Genomic DNA, 24,096 nt, shown 5'->3' with positions numbered 1-24,096 from the left:
AAAACTGTCCACGTGAAGTTTGGAAATCGCTTCAGGCAGCACAGCTGTAATAACGCAGGACAAAAAGCAAACCAGCTACTACTAGGTCAAGCAAATCAACTACCAAACTACAGCAAATTAAGGATTCATTATGAGTCTCGACAAAGAAATACTTTACCAATAGAAAGGAAAAAGAGGGTGTTGTGGAAAGAGCTTTTAAAAGGGAACACTTGTGGGCAATTTTGCAGATAGCATCTTACTCAGAGGCAGTGGGGTAGATTGATCTCTAAAGACTCTTAAAAGGTTTTGCAGTGGAAAAAAATAGTTGCAAGGCATACAATCAGATCATTAACTGCAGCCCAGGCTGCCAGCTGCTCACTCAAATACTCCAGATGGCTCCTCCTCTAAAACATCATCATTTGATCTTGGTAATCAAATTTTCTCCCACTCTTACAATCCTAAGTGAGGCAAGGCTTGTACGAAGAGATGATGTATTTTATTTGACTGAGATGGATTGCGAAAACACAACAAATTAGCTTTCAAGGCAGTCAGCCTCTTCTAGCTGTATCAAAGCTAACCATCTCCAGCCCTTTAACACCTTTTTTCTACTGTTGCCACCACAGAGAGTTCAAAGCACCAGCTATACCCTATAAAGCTGCCCGGCATCCAGATTGTATACAGTATTTGCACACTAAACACTTCAACAGACAGTAGGTATCTAAATCCACAACTTCCCACCAGTGGAAAGTAGGACCCGTCACTGGAGCGCAGCATTGGGAGACTCGGTATCCTGAAGCACTTAGGCTGGATTAATTACACAAATGTGTCATCTGCTTGTCTTGCCAGAGTCACGCAAGACACCGTCTGCACATTTTTCAGACCTTTAATACAGCCTTTAGGACATATGGTGCCAGAAACAAGACATTTTCTTCTCTTTTCACTCAATTAGAGCCAACATGCATGGTTCTTCTGAGGCCAGGCTCATCTGTGGATGCTCACTTCAACCATTTGAACAGAAAGTGGTCATGGCCAGCAAGTTCCCCCCAGTCCCGGTGGCTGCCAAGCGCTGTCTGGCTGACACCGATTATCGGCAGGATGGTACTGGGGCAGGGGGAAATTGCTTTTTCTTTTCCTTTTAAACTATGGGAATTTCTTACATGGTTTTCTGCAAAGGCTTCAAGGAAGAAAATTAAACTCAACCACTGCACTGTTGGTCTTCAACCTCTCTTCCAAAGAAACAACACTAGAAATTTCCCACTATTTTCAGAAAATGTTGAGCTTGGACAGTTTAAGACAACCAGTGGAAATATTCAAAAGTCACATCTTCCAAAACTATGCATTCTTACTAGCATGAGCAGAGCATTTTAAATGCTGGCATTATTTAAATCAGCATACTTATGTAAAATCTAACATTAATTTTGTTTCTCATACCTAGTCGCAAGAGATGATGAAAATCAGTTATAGCTAATCAGAGGAAACAATTCATTGTTGCAGCGGGTAGCTTGCATCTGAAGTCTAAACCCCAATCCGATCATTGCCTAGTGGGATTATTCCCCACTGGAGTTTAGCGCTAAACTTCATCACCCACTCAACTTTAATTTTTATAACAGCGCTGTACTTTTATTTCACAAACTAGAAGTACACAAAGAACAAAATAGCTTGCTAAAGGCCATGAATTAGGAAGAAGAATCAGAGCTGGGACTAGAAAACTATGAAGAAAGGCAGCAAGAATTATCACAGAATGGAAGAGTTTTTGTTTGAAGAGAAGCTAAGAAACTAGAACTCTATGACTTGAAGAAAAAACACTGCCATTTATGAAAAAAACCCTCAAGAATAGTAAAAAGCAAATGAACAGGAAAAAGCTTGTTCATAAATTTCTCAGAATATAAGAACTAGGAGCCACCAAATGAAATAAAGTGGTGTGGTCTGAAACAAACAAAAGGAAGTACTTCTTCACCCAGCACATAATTATATTGTAGAATTATTAGATACAGGATGTTGCAGAGACCAGAAATACAAATAGATTTAGAATTAAAAAAAAAAAAAAAAAAAAAAAGCAAGCACTTTCTTCTGTGAATTTGCCTAATCTATCAAAGGCTACTAAATACAGTGATGCAGATGGTGTTTCCTTGTCACAAGCCCTTCAAACTCTGGGTGGCGAGGTGTGAAGCAGTACGGCAGAGGAACTGCACGTCCCTGTTAAGTTCCGTACACATCTGTCACTCAGCCCTGTCAGACTGGGAGGGATGGTGCGTGGTCCAACACCATGGCACAGGACAGCCACTCGTGTGATGAGACTGGCCGATTCCTTAGCTTGTTTTCAGATTGCTGGATCACTTACAGTAACAGGGATTGACTCAACGCACAGACAGACCTTTAGGCAGTTTGATCAGACCCTCTACTGATTTTTATCTCTGTCCTTACATCAGATCTCTGCTGATTCTCAGATTACTGCATGAGTGAGTGCTGCACACTACAAGAACCCGTTCCGTTTTTTTAAGTTATCAGCTATACCAAGTACATCAGTGCCATCCTCGTCATCATCGTATCCAAACTGGTGAGGCCCTTCTATTCTAACTTCAAAGGATACTAGCATTTTTTTTGTTTGTAGGACATGATGTTAGCATGACCTTCTTGAAAGACTGTCTATCATAATGACCTTTACAGAGTTAAAAGACATCGGTTTAGAGCTGTGTCACATCAGCTTGGCAATATTGTCTTTTATTAAATCAGAAGTTTAAATGCCCTTGTCTGTCTTTTAGGTGCCAGAATTCTACACCTACTTTAATTTTGTTGTTGTTGAAATGCATTTTTGCACTAAAATCCAAGATTTATTTTCCCTTTCAGAGAGAAAGGGTTTTGTTTTCTTTTTTACTATATGCCCTACTGTACAATAACAAAATGAAAATAAAAGATTTTACCAACATTTGCTTTATAAAAGGTGTCCAATCTACATGACTGAGTAAAGCAGTTACTATCATGCAACTTTTGAAGTTTCCTGTAATTACTCTACAAGAAAATCTATATTTTACTTGAGCTCTTTTGAAGAGTGATGAGTATATAATGAGAAAGCAGTTCTTGATAATTTGGGGTGCTGCAAAAGTTACATCCAAGTTAATTTTAGACTAGAAATACTAGAAAACTTTCAAAAGACTCAGTGGCAGCTTATTTACAAATATACTATTTATAATGAATGCATTGATACAGAATGACTCTTATAAAAAAGCAAGGCAATCTTTTATATAGACATAACAATCAACATTACAATAATTCAGATTAAAAGTACATTTTTGTAGACTGTTTACACTCTTGTTTAGCTTTTAACCACAAAATTAGCGTGGTCTGGTATTTTTCCACAGCAAAAGTCCTGTGCAGTCCTGGATAAGACCTAAACATCAGAAGAATAAACATAATTTTCTGATCTTTGCTAACATAAACCCAAAACCCATTTGTAGATACTATTGTTTGTTTGTAATTGTCCTTACTGTGCCTTGAAGTTTGTGTTGTGCAAATTACTGCCAACTGCACATTTCTAATGTCTAATTAGAAGCTATTCCGGCATGCCAATTTGATACAACCGAGGTGTGCTACTGACTATATGAAAATTCTTCGTTGCATCCAGATATGAAGACTCCCCTCAGATGGGTTTGTATTGGTACAGAAATTTAATTTATTTGGGGTTTTTTAAAAAAAAGGGGGGGGGGGGAAATAACCTCTCAAAGTTTTCTACTTGTTAAATAAAAGCTATTTTTCAAACTCCCAGGATTAAAGATGATACTTGAATTCCAGGTGACACAATGGGTTTCAGCGCTAACCAGCTAGACAGTCTGAGTACTAATTTACTAAATCATGTACATGAGCAAACACAACCTTCAAGAAGTCTGAACATGCACTTTCTCACACAACATTAGCAAAAGATGGACAAAACTGCAGAGAAAACCTAAATCCAAGAGAGGCACTGAAGCAAATATTCTACAACCCAAATCTCTTCCTAAAAAGGGTGTATGAATTTCAAAGTTCCCAATAGCATCTGGCAAACGGAAAAGTGCCAATTACATAACTGTGTGACCCAACTTTACAAGCAGCATTTCCATTGCATTTATACTAGACAACTTTGGTGACGAACTTAAATATGGGACAGCCAGAGACAGAACTCTAACTCCTTATACTAAAAGAAAACATTTTTGCAAAGAATTACCAAATAACTTTCTATTTAGTGAATTTAAATGCAGTATGTGACCAACACAAGTCACAACTGCAGTTATTCCTTCTTTTCATTGTTTAACAAATCCCTAATCTGCTATACACCTTAACAGACTTCCAAAATACTATAGAGTCTATAGTACAGTAATTTAGCTTGTTAAATCAAGGCATGATTCAGGATAGTGTCTTTATGGGGCATGTGTATATGTACATATTCTTATGTACATAAGCACAGACACATACAAAATTGATATTTTGTCTATGGGCAAGCAATTAAAGTAATGATTTTCACCCAAAGTAAAGATTGTCACACTTTTCAATAAGCCTTCTAAATTATCTCCCCCAGTGTGGCAAGGGGGATAAATATTTAATACAAGTTATCTGGGAATCACTTGTTTCTCCATCATGTTTTCAAAGATGCCGTAAAGAATTAATTTCTCCACCTTGTCTATGCTTTCATACATATATAGATCCACATATACATATACGTATGTATGTATACATACTTGTCCGGATGAAGTTCTTTCCATTCATGCTTTGATTAGGCCAAACAAAATTCTTAAACACGTATAAGCCAGCACGTGTGTCCAACCGAATGTCATCAGGCATTAAATACAATTTAGGAACTGCACTAGTTAACAATCCAGCATCCTGGGAAATGCAAGTCTGTTATGTCAGGATGTAAGACTGTTTTGAATGATCAAAACAGCTGGATTTATACGGATCTGTGTATAGATTTGGATATATATCCATGTATGTAAAATATGGATTTATATGCATCTATTCCCAATCCATGCCCCACATTTAATACTTAAACTTTTGGATAATTTTAAAGAACTTTTCAATTCTTTGACTTGATTTCTCCTGTACCAGAACTTCTCTCACACTGCTTTTATTCAAATCTCTCTGTAAACACTGAAAAAATAAGCATTCACCTCAGAATGTATAAAATTAAACTCCTAAAACAGGGCTCAGGATTATCTGGCATTGCAACAACCATACTAGTACAAAGATAGTTTGAAAAAATATCCTGTTTTTAATATAGTAATGAATTAAAACATAGCTTTATTTATTCCTATAAGTGTAATGAAAAGAATAGTTTGTTTTTAAGCGAGTGTAACGAGCACTATTTTGGTAGCCAACTTCTCCACAAGAACTTATGTGAGAGAGGGTCAGCTCCAATCATACAGTCATTAACCATGTACCTTAACAAGGTGAATAATCAACATATTTACAAACTAAACAAATTCAATCCCGTCAACTCTTATAAAAATGGGATTGAGGAGCAGACAGGGAATGAGACCAATGCTTGAGAACACAAGGGGTCGCCACTTTTGTTTTAAGGAACCATATTAATCAAACCAGTTTCCTCTAGTGACCTGAGGGCACAAATACGGATTTAGCAGTATATTCAGAAGTTAGATTACAGTCTTGATACTAAGCATTTCAGCATCTTCATATTTTAACACCTTAATGCTGAGAAAGATTAACTTCAGGCAGAACTGTAAGGAACTAGCCTTTTATAAACTAAAGAAAGTCTAAACTGAAAAGCTACAGTAGATGTAAAAAAAAAGGGGGGGGGGGGGACAGAGAGACAGAGCGTGTGAGAAAGAACAGAACATTACTTAGTAAAATCCAGTGACATCTACAATAGTTTTACAGCATGTTTAAGCCCTCTAAGGTTTTATATCTCCACCTGCCTTCCATTAAAACTTACTCCTTGTTAATGAAAAGACGTACGACAAAACAGAATGCAAATAGATCAAGGCAATACGTCTAAGTAAGCATGCCTGGAAGCCAGAAATAATATTCCCCAAACTTCTGCATGTGAAATAGATTTCCCATGGCATTGATTGATTTGATTTTGTTCAAAAGGTACAGTCCTGTAAGTCACACTACCCCAGCAGCAATTCCAATGACTACAAACTGGACAGTTCTTGAGTAACTGTGGAATGTAACCGCCTCGAGTTCCTACCCTCCTGAAAAAGGACAACTGGCCCTACAAGTGCAGCAATAGTGTAAGTGTCCCTGAAGCATCTTCTGCCTTTTAAACAACCAATAAAGTCATGATAAAACTGAATGTCCACTACTTACAGTGTTTCTCTGGAGCTACCAACATCTATGCACAAATGAAAAAGGTGCCTCTTTTTTAATAGATCGGTTTAATACTGAAACAGATAGGATGAAGTTAAAAAAGAATAATCAAGATACTGAACTGAATATTTTGAAGCAAGTGCCCCAGCTGTGGGGAAAAGTGCATTTAGTTCAGCAGCAAAACAGCACAGTGTGAAGATATTGTGCTTGGACACAGAAGTTCCATAATGGAAGGAGGTACAAGGCAAGTCAAGATATAAAACCATAGTACATTGTTAACCAATCTTAAAACTTACATATATTGCAGTGTTTAAAAGTAAGACACATTCATTTATTGTACAAGGACTATAAGGAATCCTTAAAATTGCCTGTTGTAGTTTATGACTCAACATTGTAATAAAAATGTACATATATATTATTTCCTTGCCACTTAACTGTACTGTTAGACCTCATGGACTTGTTACTTCACAAAATGAAAACCGCTCTTCACTGAGTTTACTCAATGTTTTTACCAATCTGAAAAGGTTTACTTGTGCTAGAAAAGACCAACCGCAAAAGGCTCAGTTCAGATATGTTATGCCTGCAACTGATAACTCAGGGAAGCAAGACTTAAAGGAATTCAAGCTTTTTTTTCTTTTCTTTTTGTTTTGACTGCATCCTTTTCACCTGCCAGTTGTTCTGATGAGTATATGTTTTTAGTATACAAACCAGTTGATAAAAATTCATCAGCAGAGGCATATAAATTCTAGATATGATTGATTAAAACAGAGCAAATCAGAATAAAACAAAATCCAGTGATTTACTCTGACTGTAAACAATATAAAAACACCATTTGCTTCAAATCTCAAAATAAGTTAAAAGAAAATCCCAACCTCAGGACACATGACCCTTTCAGGTTTTGACACAAAAAAAAAAAAAAAAAAAAAAGAGGGAGGAAAACAGAAAAGTTCATTATATAAAGGTTACACATTTCTCTTAACTGAAAGTAAATCTAAGCAAAACTATTTTTGTCCCTTAAATTTAAACTTGGAGTTCATTGGCAATTGCTTTAAATGAACTGGCATTTTCAGATTATTCAGACATTCCATCAAATTCAGCAAAGAAAACTTAGACAAGCATTTTTACAGAATAAAAAAAATCTAAATGGCTATGATTCCTCTATTAGCAGAAACACATAATGCAGTCTTAAATTTGCCTTTTTATATTATTTATATATTTATATATATATATAATATAATATAAACCACATATATTATATTATATATACATATACAGACAATTACAACATTAATGCAGTTTGTGTTTTGTACAGTGTATTGGACAATCCGATTAGCATCAGACCATGGCACGATATGGTCCCTGCATTTTTAGGAACTGAATGATGAAGGAGGGTCCTCCTGCAACAATCTGAGGTGGAAGGTGGCTGAGCGGGCAGTTCTCAATACTCATTATTGACAGTTTGCTGCAAAGAGCCAGCTCAAAGGGAAGGCTGTGCAGATTGGGGTTGTCATTCAAATACAGTTCTTCCAGATTCTCCAGTGTACCTGGTTAAAATAAAATAATACAAAGTAGTATTTTTTTTGATTCATGCAGTTTATAACTTCTAGACAGAAAGTCTAAGTCCACTTGAAGATTCTTTACTATATAGAATTTCGAGTCAGTGACTCATCCAAGCTGCTGTTTTCAAGCACAGCAAGTTTTCTGTTCACTGGCACCCAAGCAAGAACCAATTTGCTTTAGTTTCCCGTAAAAATATCCACTACTACATCTCCTTTAAATAACAACTGAACTGAGAATACACAGTCAGATAACCGAGAGGGACTTCACCATAACTGTTTAGCCAAGTGCTCTGCAACTGCAGGCAACATTGAATATAGTTAGAAGGGCCTAGAAAATATTTATAGCATACAGTTTCTATTATTTCTTTAAAAATATCTATGCCATACATTTATGTAATTAGAACCCATATATTAAAGACCTGAAGCTGTAACTGTAATGTGCTACAGGAAGAAAGCAGGAGAGATCTCTGCACAGCAGTGAATTTATTAAATGGAGCAAACCTGTGTGAAATTTTTTTCCTGAATTCAAATTTTATAACTTGCCTTTACTACAGATACTGCAATAGATTAACCAGAAGCTGGAAGACAAAGTAATTTCTTCTTTCTTAAGACTTCCATTCCTCCACAGCAATAAAATATCAAAATTAATCCGTATCTTTGAAATACACTCCAAACATACAATTCCTCCTCAAAACATTCCCCGTTTTCCAAACTTATATACCATAAACATCTCCTTTAACCTAAAAGACTATTTAATCTTTTACAAAAGAAAGCAGTAGTCAGGGCTCAAGGCATGGAAAACCAACAAAAATGAAAGGCTACAGAAGAAATAATGAGAAATAGCCCATAGCATGACAGATGAAGCAGTCACCTCTAAAAACAGTTAACTATTCTCTAAGCTGTTAAGACAAGCAGCTTTAATAACCAAATTGTACTCCTACAATAGTATTTCCAGTGTGCTTACTGATTTTAATTCCACAGCTCATTTCCACAGCATCCAAACTCTCCCCACTAACTTATGAACTCAACTACAAAGCTCCAGATTTAGACTGTTTTAGGCTCTTCTCACACTGAGGCACATACAAGATGAGCAGAAGCTGTAATGGCTTATCACTAAAGAAGCTGGGAGAGACAGACCATGCCTTCCCCATCTGCACATCACTGTTTCTGACCATGTTTTACTTTCTGTAGCTTGTCCCATCATTTTTTCCTCCATAATAAGCTCTAACTTTAAGATTTTAACTTAAGTGCTCAGAATCATGCTCTGGACCAACTCTGTGCTCTGGACCAACTATAAAAGAAACATGGGCTTTCATTTTCAGATGCTCTGAATCCCACTTACTCTGAATGTCTCAAGTAGACAAAAAGAATCCTATTTCTCCCTTCTTTCTGTAGATTTTCTCCACTTCCTTTGCTTATCTCATCAAGGTGAAAAACAATATGATGGTCTATAAAGAGAAGTGTGTGCAGAGGAACTATCAGCAGAAACATTTGCTTCAGCTGTCTACACCTTACACAAGGTTTTTGGCTACACCATGGAATTAGAGTAGGACCAGTACATTTCCTTTCTCTTTCCAAGAATAGGTTTATGAAGTTGAATGATTGATAACACGCAAATTGTGGGAGAATCTGGAGGGAAAAGGAATCTCAACATTCCAAGTTAATGTGTGTTCAGCAGCTTTCTGCAGAAGAACTGGAAAAAGCTAGACCATTCATTTCACTACAGTTTGGCAAGATAATGATCATACACTATACTGCTGTTCCTGTGGCACATGCTTCACATCAGGTTCTATGTATCTAGAAGTTTCAAATGAGTTTTGTAGCCTCTAGTCACAAACACAGTAGATGCCTATCTTATGTGTCAGTAACTGCTTTGGCTCAGACACACTGCATAAAACCAGAAAAAGGGATCTTACCAATTTCCTCAGGAAGGTGTGTGAGAAGATTCTCTCCAAGTCCAAGGTGTGTCAGATTGGTAAGGTGACCGATACCTCTGGGAAGGGTGGTCAACTGATTATTAGTCAGAACCAATTTCTAAGGGAAAAAACACATTTTTAAAAAATTAACTTGATGACTTTTGCTTTGAATGACAGCAAGTAACAAGATATATAGCTGATAAATTGATGGGTTCTACTCTCTAGCATTTGAACAAAAACCGTGTACCCTTCAACAACATTTCAGACCTCTATTAAGCACCACTAAACATAAAAATAAAATAGTGCATCGTAAAACACGTGCCTAAATATAAAAGCTTTCATGAACATGAGTGAAATCAGAGGCTATTCCTGTGGCAGTATTATGGTACAACAGTTAAACTCTTCAAAATTTGTTTGTTCAATATTAACTGATAAATCTGGGGAAGAATTAGTGGGGACAGATGCACAAGATTCTTAACGTTTGGTTCTATGTCCAGTCCCAAATAGTTTCCCTCATCAAACTAGCTGTAATTAAATCAGCACAGTGTAAATAAAGGACGCAAGATGTTTATCTTAGCCAATTATTGTTTCACCTGCAGATCCTTGAGGTAAGCTATTTCATTTGGCAAGGATTCCAGTTTGTTTTCCTCTAGATCTAACTCTCGTAGTTTCCGTAGATTTCCAATTCCATGGGGAAGTTTCTTTAGTAGATTGTTTGACAAGATAAGAACCTAAAAAAAACCCCCACAACCAAACACACAGAATTTCAGCAACACAGTAAGTAAATAACAAAGACAGGATCTTTTATATTTTCAAGTAATGAAGTCCAAGATTAGCCTATATTTAAATTACAGAAGCAAACTGAAAAGAAAAAAATAATCAAATCAGTGATTAATCATTTTAAGTCTTTAATGATACAAATACATAAATTTGACAGAATTCTTTCAAATATTATTTTACATAATAATAGATGCAGAGCAAAAACGAAGAACACCTTATTTCTTCAAATGACCAAAGAAAAACACTGTCTTCCTGTACTTCCCTATCATTTCGTTATGCTACCTTATAGCTATCTCATAATCATGTTTTACATTATTTGCTGTGCTTGCCAAGTCCTCCTTAAAAAGCTTAATACTTCCTCTTCTCCCTATGTCCCTTTGTTTAGGAGCAGCAGCAAGTAAACATACAGATCAGAGCACCCAAGCAGAACACTGCATAGGTATCCACTGGCTTACCAAAGTGGTCTCCTATCACACACCCACCCCTACTACAGTGTTATCCTCTTGTTTTTCTCCCCCTTTCTAAGTTGAATTATAAATACCCTAGGTTCAAGAAATGTATCCTTATTTGCAATGTCAATTAACAGAGTTATTCATTATATCACAAGCAAGTTAACAGGGGTTACACTAGTATACTATTTTTCCTCCAGAGAAGTCTTGCAGTTCTTAGTAGCAGTCAAGGCTCACAACAACACAGTGAGTAGTAAGGTAATTAATTACTGATTAAACAATGCTATTATCTAGTTATTTAACAAGGCACACTGAAACACAAGGATGTGAAAGAGTACCCAGTGTGGACCCTCATCCTAGCCACACACAACTCCCTGCTAAGCCAGCCAAGGTTGCAAACACCTGGCTTCTACCAATCCCAACACTCACTAGCTTCATGTAACGTGGAAACACCAAAGGCAGGAACAGAATAGAAAACAAGGCCAAAATCAAAATGAAAATCAAAATGAATAAAAGCCAAAGTCTTAGCATTAGCACAAGCAGTATTTCGCTGGCTTTCCTTTATGCACTACGATATAGACAGAATGATAAGAATAGTAACGTTTTAATCGCATATCAAGAAACAAAGGCAGGAACAGAAAATATTACCTACTTGCAACACAGCTGACTTAGCACTGCTGTGGGAACGTTCACTTTTGTGTAAACACTGCCCAAATAGTTCTTTGTATTTGATACTTTAATTACAGAGAAAAATACTGCTAACGGGTCATGCAGCTCTCCAGCTTCAGCAGCCGGCAGACCACCGGCAAATCCAGTTGTTAGAGGTTACTAACTTCCCAATCACATCAATCACAGCCTTAACTTAAAGGGAACTGGGCCACTAAATAGCTATTACTCTGCCATATAATTTTTGCTCCAAACTACAGGAGTTATTAATTATTCAGAGCAGCAGTCACAGTGGAAATTTGCAATTTCAAATACACTATTTGCTATCGTACTTGAACAGATTTTTCCCAGCAGCTCACAGAGGCTACGAAGACCCCTCAGCTGCCCAAAAAAGCCCCTCTACCTTTATGTCCCTCCAAAGCAATTAAGTTTGTCTCTGCTGATGGTACCTTGGGAAACAGGACTAGGGGACACAACAGGTTTAGTTCACAGTTTCAACCTACGAGTTCTTCCCCCCGCCAAAGGCTGAGAATTCCAACCCAGCTGCCTACAAGGTTCACAGAGCTACACTCAAGCCACCTCTGGCTGTAGACCATTTCATTACATTTTTCTGATCCCTGCCGTTTCCATGTTGGTCTCTCCAGGAATCGAGCTGAGTTCAGTGCCATTGCATTTACAACACTAACTTTCTGTTGAGAAAAGTTTTCCTTCTATGTAGTTAAAAATATATAGGTACTTAGCCCTTTGTGCACGCTCATCTAGACCCTGAAGAACAACATTCAAAAAGCTGTTGACAATAACCATAAACAGATGCAACACATCTAATTAAATAGCATACATACACATACTTATTTGGCTTTATTTGACCCCAAAGTAATATTACTTAAACCTGAAGTACAGAATGCCTGTTTGCAGGGGTTCACTTAGCTGTTCATTTATACTCTTCTCACCTCAAGAGAAACAAGCCCAGATACATCCTCAGGGATTTTTGTGAGCTGATTAGTCGCTAAGTTCAGTTCTACCATACTAGTCCAAGTCCCGAAGTCCAAGGGGAGAGAGGTCAGCTGATTGTCCTGTGATTTAACATATCAAACATTTAGAGTCTGCACTTGGAAGAAATTGGCAAGGCATCTGAGAGATTAAACAAACTGCTTACAAAATACTTCATAACAAAACAGTCGATAATTAAAACAGAAGAATAAAATGTTGATAATTGGCCAAATATTTTCTAAATTCCTCCAAATAATAAGCAGTCCCAAACAGAGTTACAGAATTGACTCTGTGTTACTAATATGAACTGAAGTGGAAATATTAGAAGTACATAATTCTCAAGATTTCATGTGTCCCAGTAGTTAAAACTTTTTTTTTGTCCCTTCTTTGCTGAATACAATGGAGGGTGGAAAAAAAAGAACAGAAAATTCACCATAACTTACAAAGCTGCTATCAGCAATGCTGGAATCCTAAAAATATATGGAGTTCGGGAAAAAAACAAAACAAAACAAAAAAAAAAAACTACAAACACCTCCCCCCCCAAAAAAATCCCACCACCACCCCCAAAAAAAAAACAAGGGGGGGGGGGGAAAACCCCACCAAACATACCACAAAGGAAATACATCTTAATGGCTCAGAGTAAAAGCATCTGAAATTAATCTGAACATCTTACTGCTCAAAATGTTGCTACAAAATTTGATCTAGACAGACACCACAAAATCTAAAAAAAACAGGTCATACAAAGTCCTGGTAAACATGCAAAGTTAGAAATGGGTACATGATAAAAAATGGTCTTAATGCAAACTGAGAATCCATTTGTGCCAAAAGATATTCTAAAACAGTAGCTAAGCTTAGCTACTGCCCAAACATTTTTTTTTTTTTAAATAATTTAAGAACTTGAAACCAACCCATTCAAAGAAAAACATCACCTCTTTTCCCTAGTTCTCTTCACCCTAAGTGTATGCAACCCAGACTTAAAGGTTCTCTTTCTGTGTTCTACAACTACCGCCAAAAGGCTCCAAACTTAGGTTTTGAAAGAATATATTCTAAAAAAGATATTTTACATAATTTTGTTTATAATCTAAACTGTAACAGTGGTGGGGGGGGGGGGGGTGGTGGAAATAAACTACTCCACATGCTCGTGTCCCATGTGAATATTCAAGAACTTTGCAACCAACTTTCTTATTTTCATTGTTCAAACTCGAGAAAATGTGACAAAAGCTTAACTAACAAAAGTAAAGACAAATCAATAACATCTTGATAGTACATTTTTAAACTAATACAGAATTGTTTCTATATGTTAGAGCAGCAGTATCCACTTCAGCATGACAAATTCACTCCCTCTATCATTAAGTTTGCCAGAATTCACAGAGCAGCAAACAGTGCTCCTCATTGATTTTATACACAGTAGCATGTTTCTGTGCCTCACCTTCATGTTCAGCTTACTTAATACTTTAGCTCTGGAGAAAATTCCAAAGGGGATTTTATTGATGCGGTTGTGTTCCATATTGAGAGAGTAGATTGTGGAGAACTGGGACGGGCCACCCACGGGATAGGACTGGAAGCAGTTCCTGGCCAGTGTTAAACTAGTCAGTTTGACAAGGCTGGATAAAAGACCCTGTAGAGAGAAGAAAACCACCCAGGAACTTAGGACAGATTTATTTGAATACATCTCTTTTCCTCATGGGTCTAATTAGAAATGTTTTTCCCCCTCAAGTCCATCCCCTAAAGAAGCGTTGCAACACACAAACCAGTGTTAAATTTGATAAAACTTCCATCAGCAACAATCTCTGCTCACCATCTTCAGCCTTTACCTTATTTCCCCCTTTCTCCTTACATACTGACAGATACAAAAAAAGCAAACATATCACATTTAAAAGCACAAGTTTAGGAGGTTTTGTAACTCTTTTCTCCTCTCAAAGGAATTTTTTTAATAACACATTGGGCATTAATAATACATCTTGGGCAGCTCTGAAGAGCACAGGGGCAGCGGTTGGCAGGCGCAATCAGCAGCGTGTCCATCCTGAACAGCGGTCCTGGCTTCGGCCAATGCCACCCAACTACTGCTCACTCAATTTTGATGCCTGGTCACAGTTGAGAGTGGGGCCCAAAGAAGTATCAACTGTATGCACCATTTTTCAAACAAGCATTTGATACTTCCAGTACAAATCTTTGTTAATTTAACAAAAATCCATATTGTGATCACATCTGGTAGAAGTTTCCTCTTAGGCTGTAACAGTTTCAGATAATCAGACAGGACAGAGAAAAAGAATGGGAAGGGAAGGGTTTGGAAATCCCAGGGTTTTTTCCTGTTTTCAAAATATTCCTAAACAGTTACTACTCCACTTTTTTTTTTCTTTCTTTTTCTCTTAAGAATTGAAAAGCAAGAAGCTTGGAGTTAAACTGGATAGCAATGGCTGTCCGTTGAATCCAGAGTCTCATTTCACTTTGCAATTTAATTAGTTTCTAAAATCTCAGCAGCGCAGATCTCAGAGTTTATCTGTTAGTTACGTGCCAAGCATGTTGCTGGAACTGTGGGGATGAATAATGAGATTTAAATTACTGCTGAAGTGTCACCTTTGCTTATTACTATGCCAACTTGAATTCAGCCCTATTTGCTTAAGTATTACAGAAATTGGAGATTTATGCATAGCATTACATACCATAAATAATGCAACATCTGCAATCAGGAATGAGTGATAACAAGATAATGATTCCAACCATATTCCTAATGTCAGTATTTTTGGATTGCAATTGCAGTGCTATATTCACTGTAAAAGGTTTAAGAACATGGCTTTGCTGTTCCACCAGGAAAACTCTGGCTACTTTTCTAAATAGTTCATTAACATTATTGTAAATAAAACAGGAGTAAATAGGGACTTGTCTACATGTCATGGCTAAAACTTTAAGCACTGAAATACAATTTTGGGGGCATCTCAGCAAATATCAGTGAAGCAATTTTCCCCCTAAAGATAAAATAATGGACCTTCAAATCAGTATTAATCTAACCTAATCATTAACTAGTATAGTTTTTGATTAGGAAATACTGCTTCTAGCTATACTTTAACAGATAATCTGTCCTAGGGTTAGGGAGTCCCTGAGCTCTGTTACAAACACACTTTATTGCTTCAAATGGATCTTGGCATTTCAAAAAGCCATTTTTAAAGTCTGCTTCCATACAAAAAATATTAAAAATATGTTAGCTAATACACTCTAATAGCCTAGAGTAATTAAACACATTTGAAGGGAAGCAAGAGAGCTTTGGCAGTACAAAGAGAACAATGCTCTTACATCTGAGAGCTGTGGCAGTGCTGCCTTCTCCCAGCCCATCCTTTTAAGATAAAATATTTATTAGGCATTGTGTCAGCAGCTTCAGCTATGTTTTGAAATTTAGAAGTTTCTTCTACAAATACAGTTCTTTGTATTATAGCACAGAATGTTTTACTTTAAACAGATTACAGTATGAACTATACACTTCTGCAAGGTAGCAGCTTAAGTGTTAACATATTGTTGGCAAATATACGTGAAGGCGGCAGCACAGTCGCAAAGAGTTCTGTATTATGATTGAACATATTTTAAAGCAAGTAATCATCCCTCACATTAGCTTTTTGTAATTATACTGTAGTTACTTTTATAATCTGTCTGGGTGGGGTGGGCTAGTTTAGCTCTCATCTTAAAAGCAGCCTGGTGGCTTTCACTCAGTAGCATTTTCTTAAATGATAGTTTTACCCAAACATTTATTAAATTCTCTGTTTTCAGTCTATCACTGCCGAGTTCAGAAATTTATCTGAAGGAAAGTAGTTACTTACTGCACTTTGTTACTTTGAGTACTCTGCCTAACTCCAAATGCATTTTGTTTTTTTTCTTCTATGTATAGTTTCCTATAAACCTCTTTAGATAAGATTTTAACTCATTTTATACTAGTAATTTATACAACTTGAGTGGGTGGGGTGGGGATGACAGCTTAGGAAAGCAGTTTGGACCATCATTAAAACAGAATAGAATATAAACTCTATGTTGCGTCCTGAAGACCTCATCTTGAGAAGTTCTAAACCAATAGAAGAAATATCCAAAATAAGAATCAAGCACAGATTTTCTTCTGTCATCAGAGCAATTCTTCCCAGGCACTAATGCTTCAAGTCAAAGTTTTTTCTCTAAATGGTTACTAACACTTAAAGTATACAGTATGCAGCCAAGCATCTCACATTCTGCTGCCTTGATAAATAGTCTCAAGAAATTAAGAAAACAAAAAGGTTTGAAGGTATAACCCAGCAGTTTAAATAGTTTCAAAGTCTGCAGATATCAAAGCTGTATTTAAAAAATGGTCTGTAACCAACCAGCTATCCAGGACTGTGAAACTGGAGTCCACAGGGGCACATTTCAGACAACTCTGGAGAAGGAGTATACAAAAACATACAGATGCACTGGGGACTAGGACTTTCTGCCTCTTCACCCCAGAGCTAGTAAAGCACTCTGTTCAGGGAACGTGTTAATTGAAGAGACTGACAAGGTAACTCCAGAACTTCTAACTATTAATATTTTCCATGGTTCCACACTAAGCCTGAGGCAAGAAAGATCAAGGTAAGACAATCAAGTGCAGCAGCTATGAAAAGAAAAGCAAGAAAACAGATTTCTCCTTTCTCACAGGGTCACTGGAAACTGAAAAATGATGCAAATATTTATTTTTCATAACTGATGGAAGGTGTGTCAATGAGTTGCCAGATGATATCACATTGGTGTCAACAGCACACTTTTCCACATTAAAATGAGAACGCTGAGGCCAAGTAGTTGTGACAAGCTTTACTCACTCTCTTAAAGGTCATTCTTGCCTCAATAAGATGAGAAAGAGATATCCCATTTTTCATTTTTCTACTTCTTCCCCACCTCCATGAAACAAACACTGAGAAACACTTATCTAGCTTGAATGGTGGGAACCTGGACTCCTTATTTAAGGTTTTCTAAAGAGACAGGACAGCAAATGCAATCACATGAATTGCTCCCACTTTTAACTGAAGTTGTATGACATTAATTGTTCTATACTAGTTAGATACACCTAATATGTACAGAATTGCAATATTTCACATTACACACATGCAGATTAAAACAAAGGGTATGGCTCAGAGTTATGATGCAAGATGAAGTAACTTCACATATTCCAATCCCTCTACAAAACACTGATGCCTTACAACACATTCCCTCCCCAGTCAACTCCCTCTAATTCTCACCTCTGGTAAAGTAGAAATGTTGTTGTTCTCCAGGTTCAGTTCATCTAGTTCACTGCATTTTGCTAAAGACTTCGGAATTGCTGACAGCCTATTGTACCTCAGGCCAAGACGACTTAAACTGGACAGATTTCCTACAGGTAGGAAACAGGTATTAATATGTCGTTAGATTAACACAGTACAAGGTTTTACTTCTGAGTCTTCTGTTGTCTCACACTCTACACTTCAAGCTTTTCATATGGTAAAACGGAGCTATCATCCCAAAACAGGAGATACACAGATTACAGTGCTTTCCAACACTGAAGTCAACAGTGTGGAAGTAGATTGTGCCTATTAAATATTCTTTTTAAGTTGTGCCTAATATGGTAAGCAAGCAATGCTTATGTCCTATTGTAGAAGTCCTTCTATCCTGATCTTTCTACTGACAAAAAACTCTATCATTTTCCAGATGTCCCCAAAATTACTTTTTTGAAATTACAGATAGTATCATTCAATGCCATGATTCATATTACCAGAACTTGGGTATACATCACACAGCTCAGGTCCTGACAAAACAATTTCCCCTACAGGGAAGAAAAAAAAAAAAAAAAAAAAAAAAAAACCAACAAACTTTACCATCCTCCAAAAGCAACAGCCTTTAAAAACTGATAGGGAAAAAACCAAAACAAAACAACAAAAAAAAAAGAAACACAAAGCAAAAACCCACTTCCAAGTTTTCTGAATGATACCGAAGAAAAAGTCTGGAGGAAGCCCACAAAAATCTGGACAATAGTGCATGTAAAAATATTTCTGAATATTGCCAGGCCAACAGTCCCAGTTGATATGTATTTTTGTCAGGAAAAAAATTCTTGAGAAACTTGCCACTTGAAAATTTCCCTTCTGAAGCTCCCTTTAGCTCCAACCTTTACCATCTAACAAATACTCAAGACCAAAAGCAACTGCTTAAGAATGTCTTTGAACTATACAGTGCTAGGGCATTTAGACTCTTCTGCAGGTAGTAAGACCTTGAACTTCACTGAAAAGTCAACTGGCAAATAGTACGAAGAACAGTGCTTAGTCTTCTGGCTCACCCTTATCATTGGAAAACATATCTATGCATGTGGTTACATCGCACCAGTGGAGCTTGTGAACAGATTCACACAATCAATCCGTTCCTTGCAAAACATTCACTATTTTACACTCATTTTTACAACCACTCATAGCACAACACATTTGTTCTGCAAATTGAAATACCAGAAAGACACATTAGAAAAGAAACATAAGATTTAACAAATGGCAGCAAGAATAACCAGAAATAATTTCAAAAGATGAAGGGAGCTTACAGTCTAACTACCCATTAAATGAAGGCTATATTAATGTCTATGCATATGTACTTATACAAAGGTTACTGGAGCACAGCAAAGGAAGACGCAAATGTAGTGTGTGAAGTATGCTTGGAAGCTAAGGATGAAAAAAAATAAAAAGAAATGGAGAATGAAAACTAATACAAATGCTACAACAAGATCTGCTAGACAGAGGAAAAGTCTCAACAGAGGAAGTGGCAAAATACCTCTTTCCTGAACTTGGCCAAAATATACTGTAAGAATGACCCCACATCACTGAGTAGCTGGGAAAGTAGCTAATAAAAACTGGAAATTGGGACTGTTGTACGATTCACTGTAGTTACTAAAATGGAGATTCACAAAAGCAGTGAAAGTAAACACACACACACACACACACCCCCCCCAAAAAAAAAACCCCAAACCAAACAAAACAAAAACCCCCAAAATTTATATAGAACAAAAATTATCCAGGTCTTACAAATCAAGAGAGAAAAGAGGATGAATTTTCAGTGCATATGTGACCTTTAGCTAACAAGTTTAGCAACAAATTCCACTTAGTACTGTCAATAACTAAACAAAAGTTAAAACAACAGGTAGCCACCCAGAGCTGCTTAACTCATAGTTTCTCCCATTGGGATTTTTATTTATATTTTTTAAGTGCTTTCCTTCTGAGCAAGTATACAATCAGGTTTTGCAGAAGCAGCAAAGAAAGTCTTCCCTTAACCAAAAAAAGGCATTTAAAATCCAGGGCTATCAATATTGCTCTCCAGTGCACAAATCTTCATCTTTTGAGGTTAAATCCTACAGTGCATATACACACTAAAGAGAATAATTAAGACCTATTTTGATCCTACAATCCACTAGTATAAAGATGCACATTTGTACGTAACGTAGCTATTTCATGCTGTATTTGGTGAGATCTGGCATTGCTGGCTGTATAGGAAACTGGTCTCACTTCACATGATAGACATCCTATTGCAAGGCACCAAGATCACTAGGGTTCGCTGTTCTAGGGATGAAAAAAGCACATCCTGACTGCATTTCTCTGAATTGTTATTTAATACTTTACTAACAAAAAGAATTACAAACTTTGTGTAAAGTATGATATCAATCTACTATTCTTTTTCACCACTTAAACCTTGAGCTAGATGCTGATCTGGATTCTTCAGGCAAAGAAAACAAACGGGGAATGGCTCTAACAGACAGCATGATGCCAACTGTTGCTTAGCAATACAATGTCGCTATGCCAATTCCCAGATTGCGAGCACAGGTTGTATGTATATGGCTCTCTTCCTACCAGCAACGTGGCATTTCAGAAAAATGAAACAAGGCAGCCATTAGAGAAAGTCAAACTGTACCGTCATTTTCCAGGAGACAATGACACACATTGGCTATACTCATGGCATTATCAGAAAGGAGGCATAAATAGCAGTTCCCAGTAATTTTTTCTTATCATAAGTAGCATTTCTCAATATAACTTTATCACTGTTTCTCTACTAGTTATCCTTCCCCTCCATGGGAAAGGCATGCAAAGGCATAACAGAAGACACATCCTGCATGTACCACATTCCCTGTGACTGTTTTACACACCGCAGCACTAAATACAGTTATTCCTGAGAACAAAAGCAGCACGATTTCAGCTGGAGCTTCATCAGTAGCACCTCTCCCACTGCACCTGGAAGGGCTGTCCTGCACTCAGCTGATGCAGGCAGTATGGGCCGCCTTCTCGTTTCAAGCCAGTATTTATTTATAGCCAATTTACTGCCATTTAGTCTTCTGTCAACAAGACACAGATATCTTTTCATCCTCATGAGAGTTCATATTAACACCTCACTGTGAACACATCACAGTGAGAAACGCTTATCAGCTTTTATCTTCACATGCTGGACAAGCCAGATCTTAGACCTTAGTCTCCTCTTCACAAAAAAAGGATGATCCTTAGAGCTCTTCCCTCTGCTCAGTGTGTTAAAACTTACCTTTTTTTTGTTTCTTTTTTTGTTTGCTTTTAAAGGAATGCTCAGTACAATGACGTTAATATTTGCCTCCATGGTCCAAAGCCCAGCTGCTGGGCAGCTGGCTAACACACTCAGGCCTCCTCGCCAGCTCTCTGACCACCAAGTGAGAAACTCCAGTTTATAACAGAAACTGTTGCAAGTTGCTAAATAGAACACCTTTTGCATTACATGATCAAAAGTGATCCCATTCACAGCTCCCTGAGCTCAGGATTACCTAGCTGATACTCGTATTTGGAGCTCCTTTACAGTGCCTGCACTCATCTCCATCTTCTCCAGTTCAGCTACTGGTTTCTGAGGTGGCACCATATTAGGTACTCCGCCGACGTGCTGTCAGGTTAAGTCTAAGAAATAAAGTGAGGAAGGTAACAACTGATCACGATCAACTCAGTCAGACAGTCATCAGGATCATTTTGCGGTTGTACTTTTGGCACTGAAACCGTACCTCAGCAGTTACTCTAAAACAGCCCCTCGCAGGTAGAGTGACTCAGAAAATGCAGCTCTAGATGTTCATGAACATGACAGTTTGATAACCACAACTGAAAAGCAGCCACTAGCAGGAAAAGCAACAAGCAAAACCCCTTCCAACTTGTTTTCTTCGGGAGCCCATTACAAAAAACCTTGTAAACTCAACTGCCCCATCCACTGGTACTTCTAAAAATACAATACTAAAGCCTGACTAATCCCTAAACTTAAGCCAGGCCTAAGAAAGTCACTGAAAAATTGTTTTAGTTCAACTTTTGGCGTGACAGTCACTCTTGGGAATCAGGTTTCACACAGCCACCTTGTTTCAGGTCCATTTTCTCACCAGAAAAGCGTACTAACACCTATCAGTGGGCTCCACTTTGCCCAGCTCTCAGGTTTGAAGCAACATTAAGTGCAGAATTCATAATCACTTCACTGGAGTGATTGCATGTCTCTCTCAGGGTTAGCTGTTTAATTTACACAGCAATGAATTAAAAATACTTGGAAGCATGCAAATGCAGAAACATTAAATTAAACTCTGTTACTATAAAAGGGACCCTAAATAGATGGTTTAAATTAAATCCTTTATTAAAGGTACCTCAAAAATATTAGTCAAAGAAAAAACAGGTGTTTGCCAATCCGAAAACAAAGGGAAGACTGGAAATAAAGCAGGAAACCACGCTTACAAAAACACACTTTTTAGAAAGACCACCTGAAGTGGTTCTCCAAGTAGGAGCAATACATCTCTTTCTTGAATATTTCAAAATCAAGAGAAAAAGGAACTGGTATGTTGAATAATATAAAGGAATCCAAATTCCTAATTCAAAGTCCTACCAGTGCTTTCTAAAGGGAGTAACAAATGCTCTCTTCTTTTGAGATTTACCACACCTCTTCCTTTCCCTCCCTTAGTTAAACTAATCCTTCAAATTCCCTATCCTTAGATGAAGGGTCATTACTTAGTGCAAAATGTTACTGCATCATTACTAAAAGATGGAAAAATTAGCCTGTTTTATATAACTTAGTTCATCAAACTGGTTTGCTATCAGGATCAGTTGCTTTGTCCTAAATAAACCGGAAGCATCAGATCAATTTAAAATCTGTTCACTAGAGAAAACTCTTCTGCAGATAACGTTAAAAACACAAATTGGACTTAGAAGAGCTGTGCACATCAAAACCCCGTAAGATTGTAATCAAAAGTATACCTGAACCTCAGTATGCAATAGATCATTGCAAGAACTTGCTACAAACAACATGGCACTATGAAGTATTTCTGGTGGCCTAACTCCCATAAATATCCTTAGATTTTGATTTAATTAAACTGCACACAACAAGTAGCCACCTATTAAAGAACATGTTTTACACGACCACACATTACTTCATAGAATGAATTAAGTGAACTGAGCTAACGGATCTTCTTCTGAGAAAGATAAATTGCTGTTTTGCATACAAAAGGTACCAGATGTCATTTTTAACAAATAGAAAGCAAGAGGTACATCCAAAACTAATTTTAAAAGTTTAAAAAAAAAAAACAACTTGATGTCACTTTAAAAAACAAAAGATAAATTAAGTAAGCTTAATACACCACATCACATTAATCTTGTAGTGAGAATAACAAAGATGAGAATATGGAAGAAAAAGACAAAAGATCTTCAACGAGTATGTTACAAAGCAGGTGGGACCTAAGGGCCTTAAAAGAGTTGAAAATTGTACAGGAGAGACTAGACAAGCTAGAGATTGCCAGCTATTGATGGCGATTAAACACTGTGTTCAAATATTTCAATAGTGTTCCTAGTCTAAAATAGCCCTAAATCAGAAGATGCCTGTATCACACCTTGTACTTCTATATATTACTTTTTCCAGATGTCAGCCGTACTCCATAACAACTGTTGAAGAGTTTCACAGAATTTTAGGTGAAAGGAGCTGTTGACGTGTTTAATCTAATCTCTTGTCAGAAAGCAAACCATTTCCCCTGATAGCTGTAGAGTAAAACGAAAGGCTTCAGATAAACCGTTTCAACCTTCAGTTGCATTCCACAAGCAAGGACCATGTCTTCCAATGTCCAACACCGCAACAGTGTGAAGTGACCGGTCTGGCAAGACATCCTGAAGGTGATCTCAGTGACCATGTTGCAGTGGAAAGCAGAACAAAATCCCATAGTCATTACTTATCTGATCAGGGGCAAATCCTTCCTAAACCAAAGCGCATAGATTTGTATGAATGTAAACTCAAGTCACCAATCAATCACCCAAGAGAGGTCAAATCCTTTCTACCTGCAGGGCTGAAACATCCCCATTGTTTAATATCACCTGGCTAAAGACTGATGTTTTAGGAAAATTGGGAATGGGGACAGAAAGGTGATGGGGGTGGGAGGGCAAGCACTCAGGAAAACTGCAGAAGAGAAGAGAAGAGAAGAGAATCCCTTCTGATCATTGCTACCAG

The 24,096-nt window shown here is 37.3% G+C and overlaps 1 protein-coding gene across 4 annotated transcripts in view; it reads right to left on the bottom strand.

The window, feature by feature from the left end:
• Positions 1-3,188: 3,188 nt before the first annotated feature.
• SHOC2 (SHOC2 leucine rich repeat scaffold protein) overlaps positions 3,189-24,096 on the bottom strand; it is a 70,559-nt gene continuing 49,651 nt past the window's right edge. For all 4 annotated transcript variants that reach the window (XM_075026374.1, XM_075026377.1, XM_075026373.1 and 1 more), the window contains exons 4-9: positions 17,862-17,992; positions 14,066-14,254; positions 12,597-12,719; positions 10,345-10,482; positions 9,752-9,869; positions 3,189-7,820 (exon numbers count right to left, since the gene is read on the bottom strand). In XM_075026374.1, coding sequence (XP_074882475.1) covers positions 7,612-7,820; positions 9,752-9,869; positions 10,345-10,482; positions 12,597-12,719; positions 14,066-14,254; positions 17,862-17,992 — 908 coding nt within the window. In that variant the 3' untranslated portion in view covers positions 3,189-7,611. The remainder of the gene's footprint in view (positions 7,821-9,751; positions 9,870-10,344; positions 10,483-12,596; positions 12,720-14,065; positions 14,255-17,861; positions 17,993-24,096) is intronic.

Source organism: Buteo buteo, chromosome 4 (assembly GCF_964188355.1).
Source record: "Buteo buteo chromosome 4, bButBut1.hap1.1, whole genome shotgun sequence".
Lineage (NCBI taxonomy): Eukaryota > Metazoa > Chordata > Aves > Accipitriformes > Accipitridae > Buteo > Buteo buteo.
Note: the sequence above shows the minus strand (reverse complement) of the source record. Positions and strands in the feature narration are given on the sequence as shown.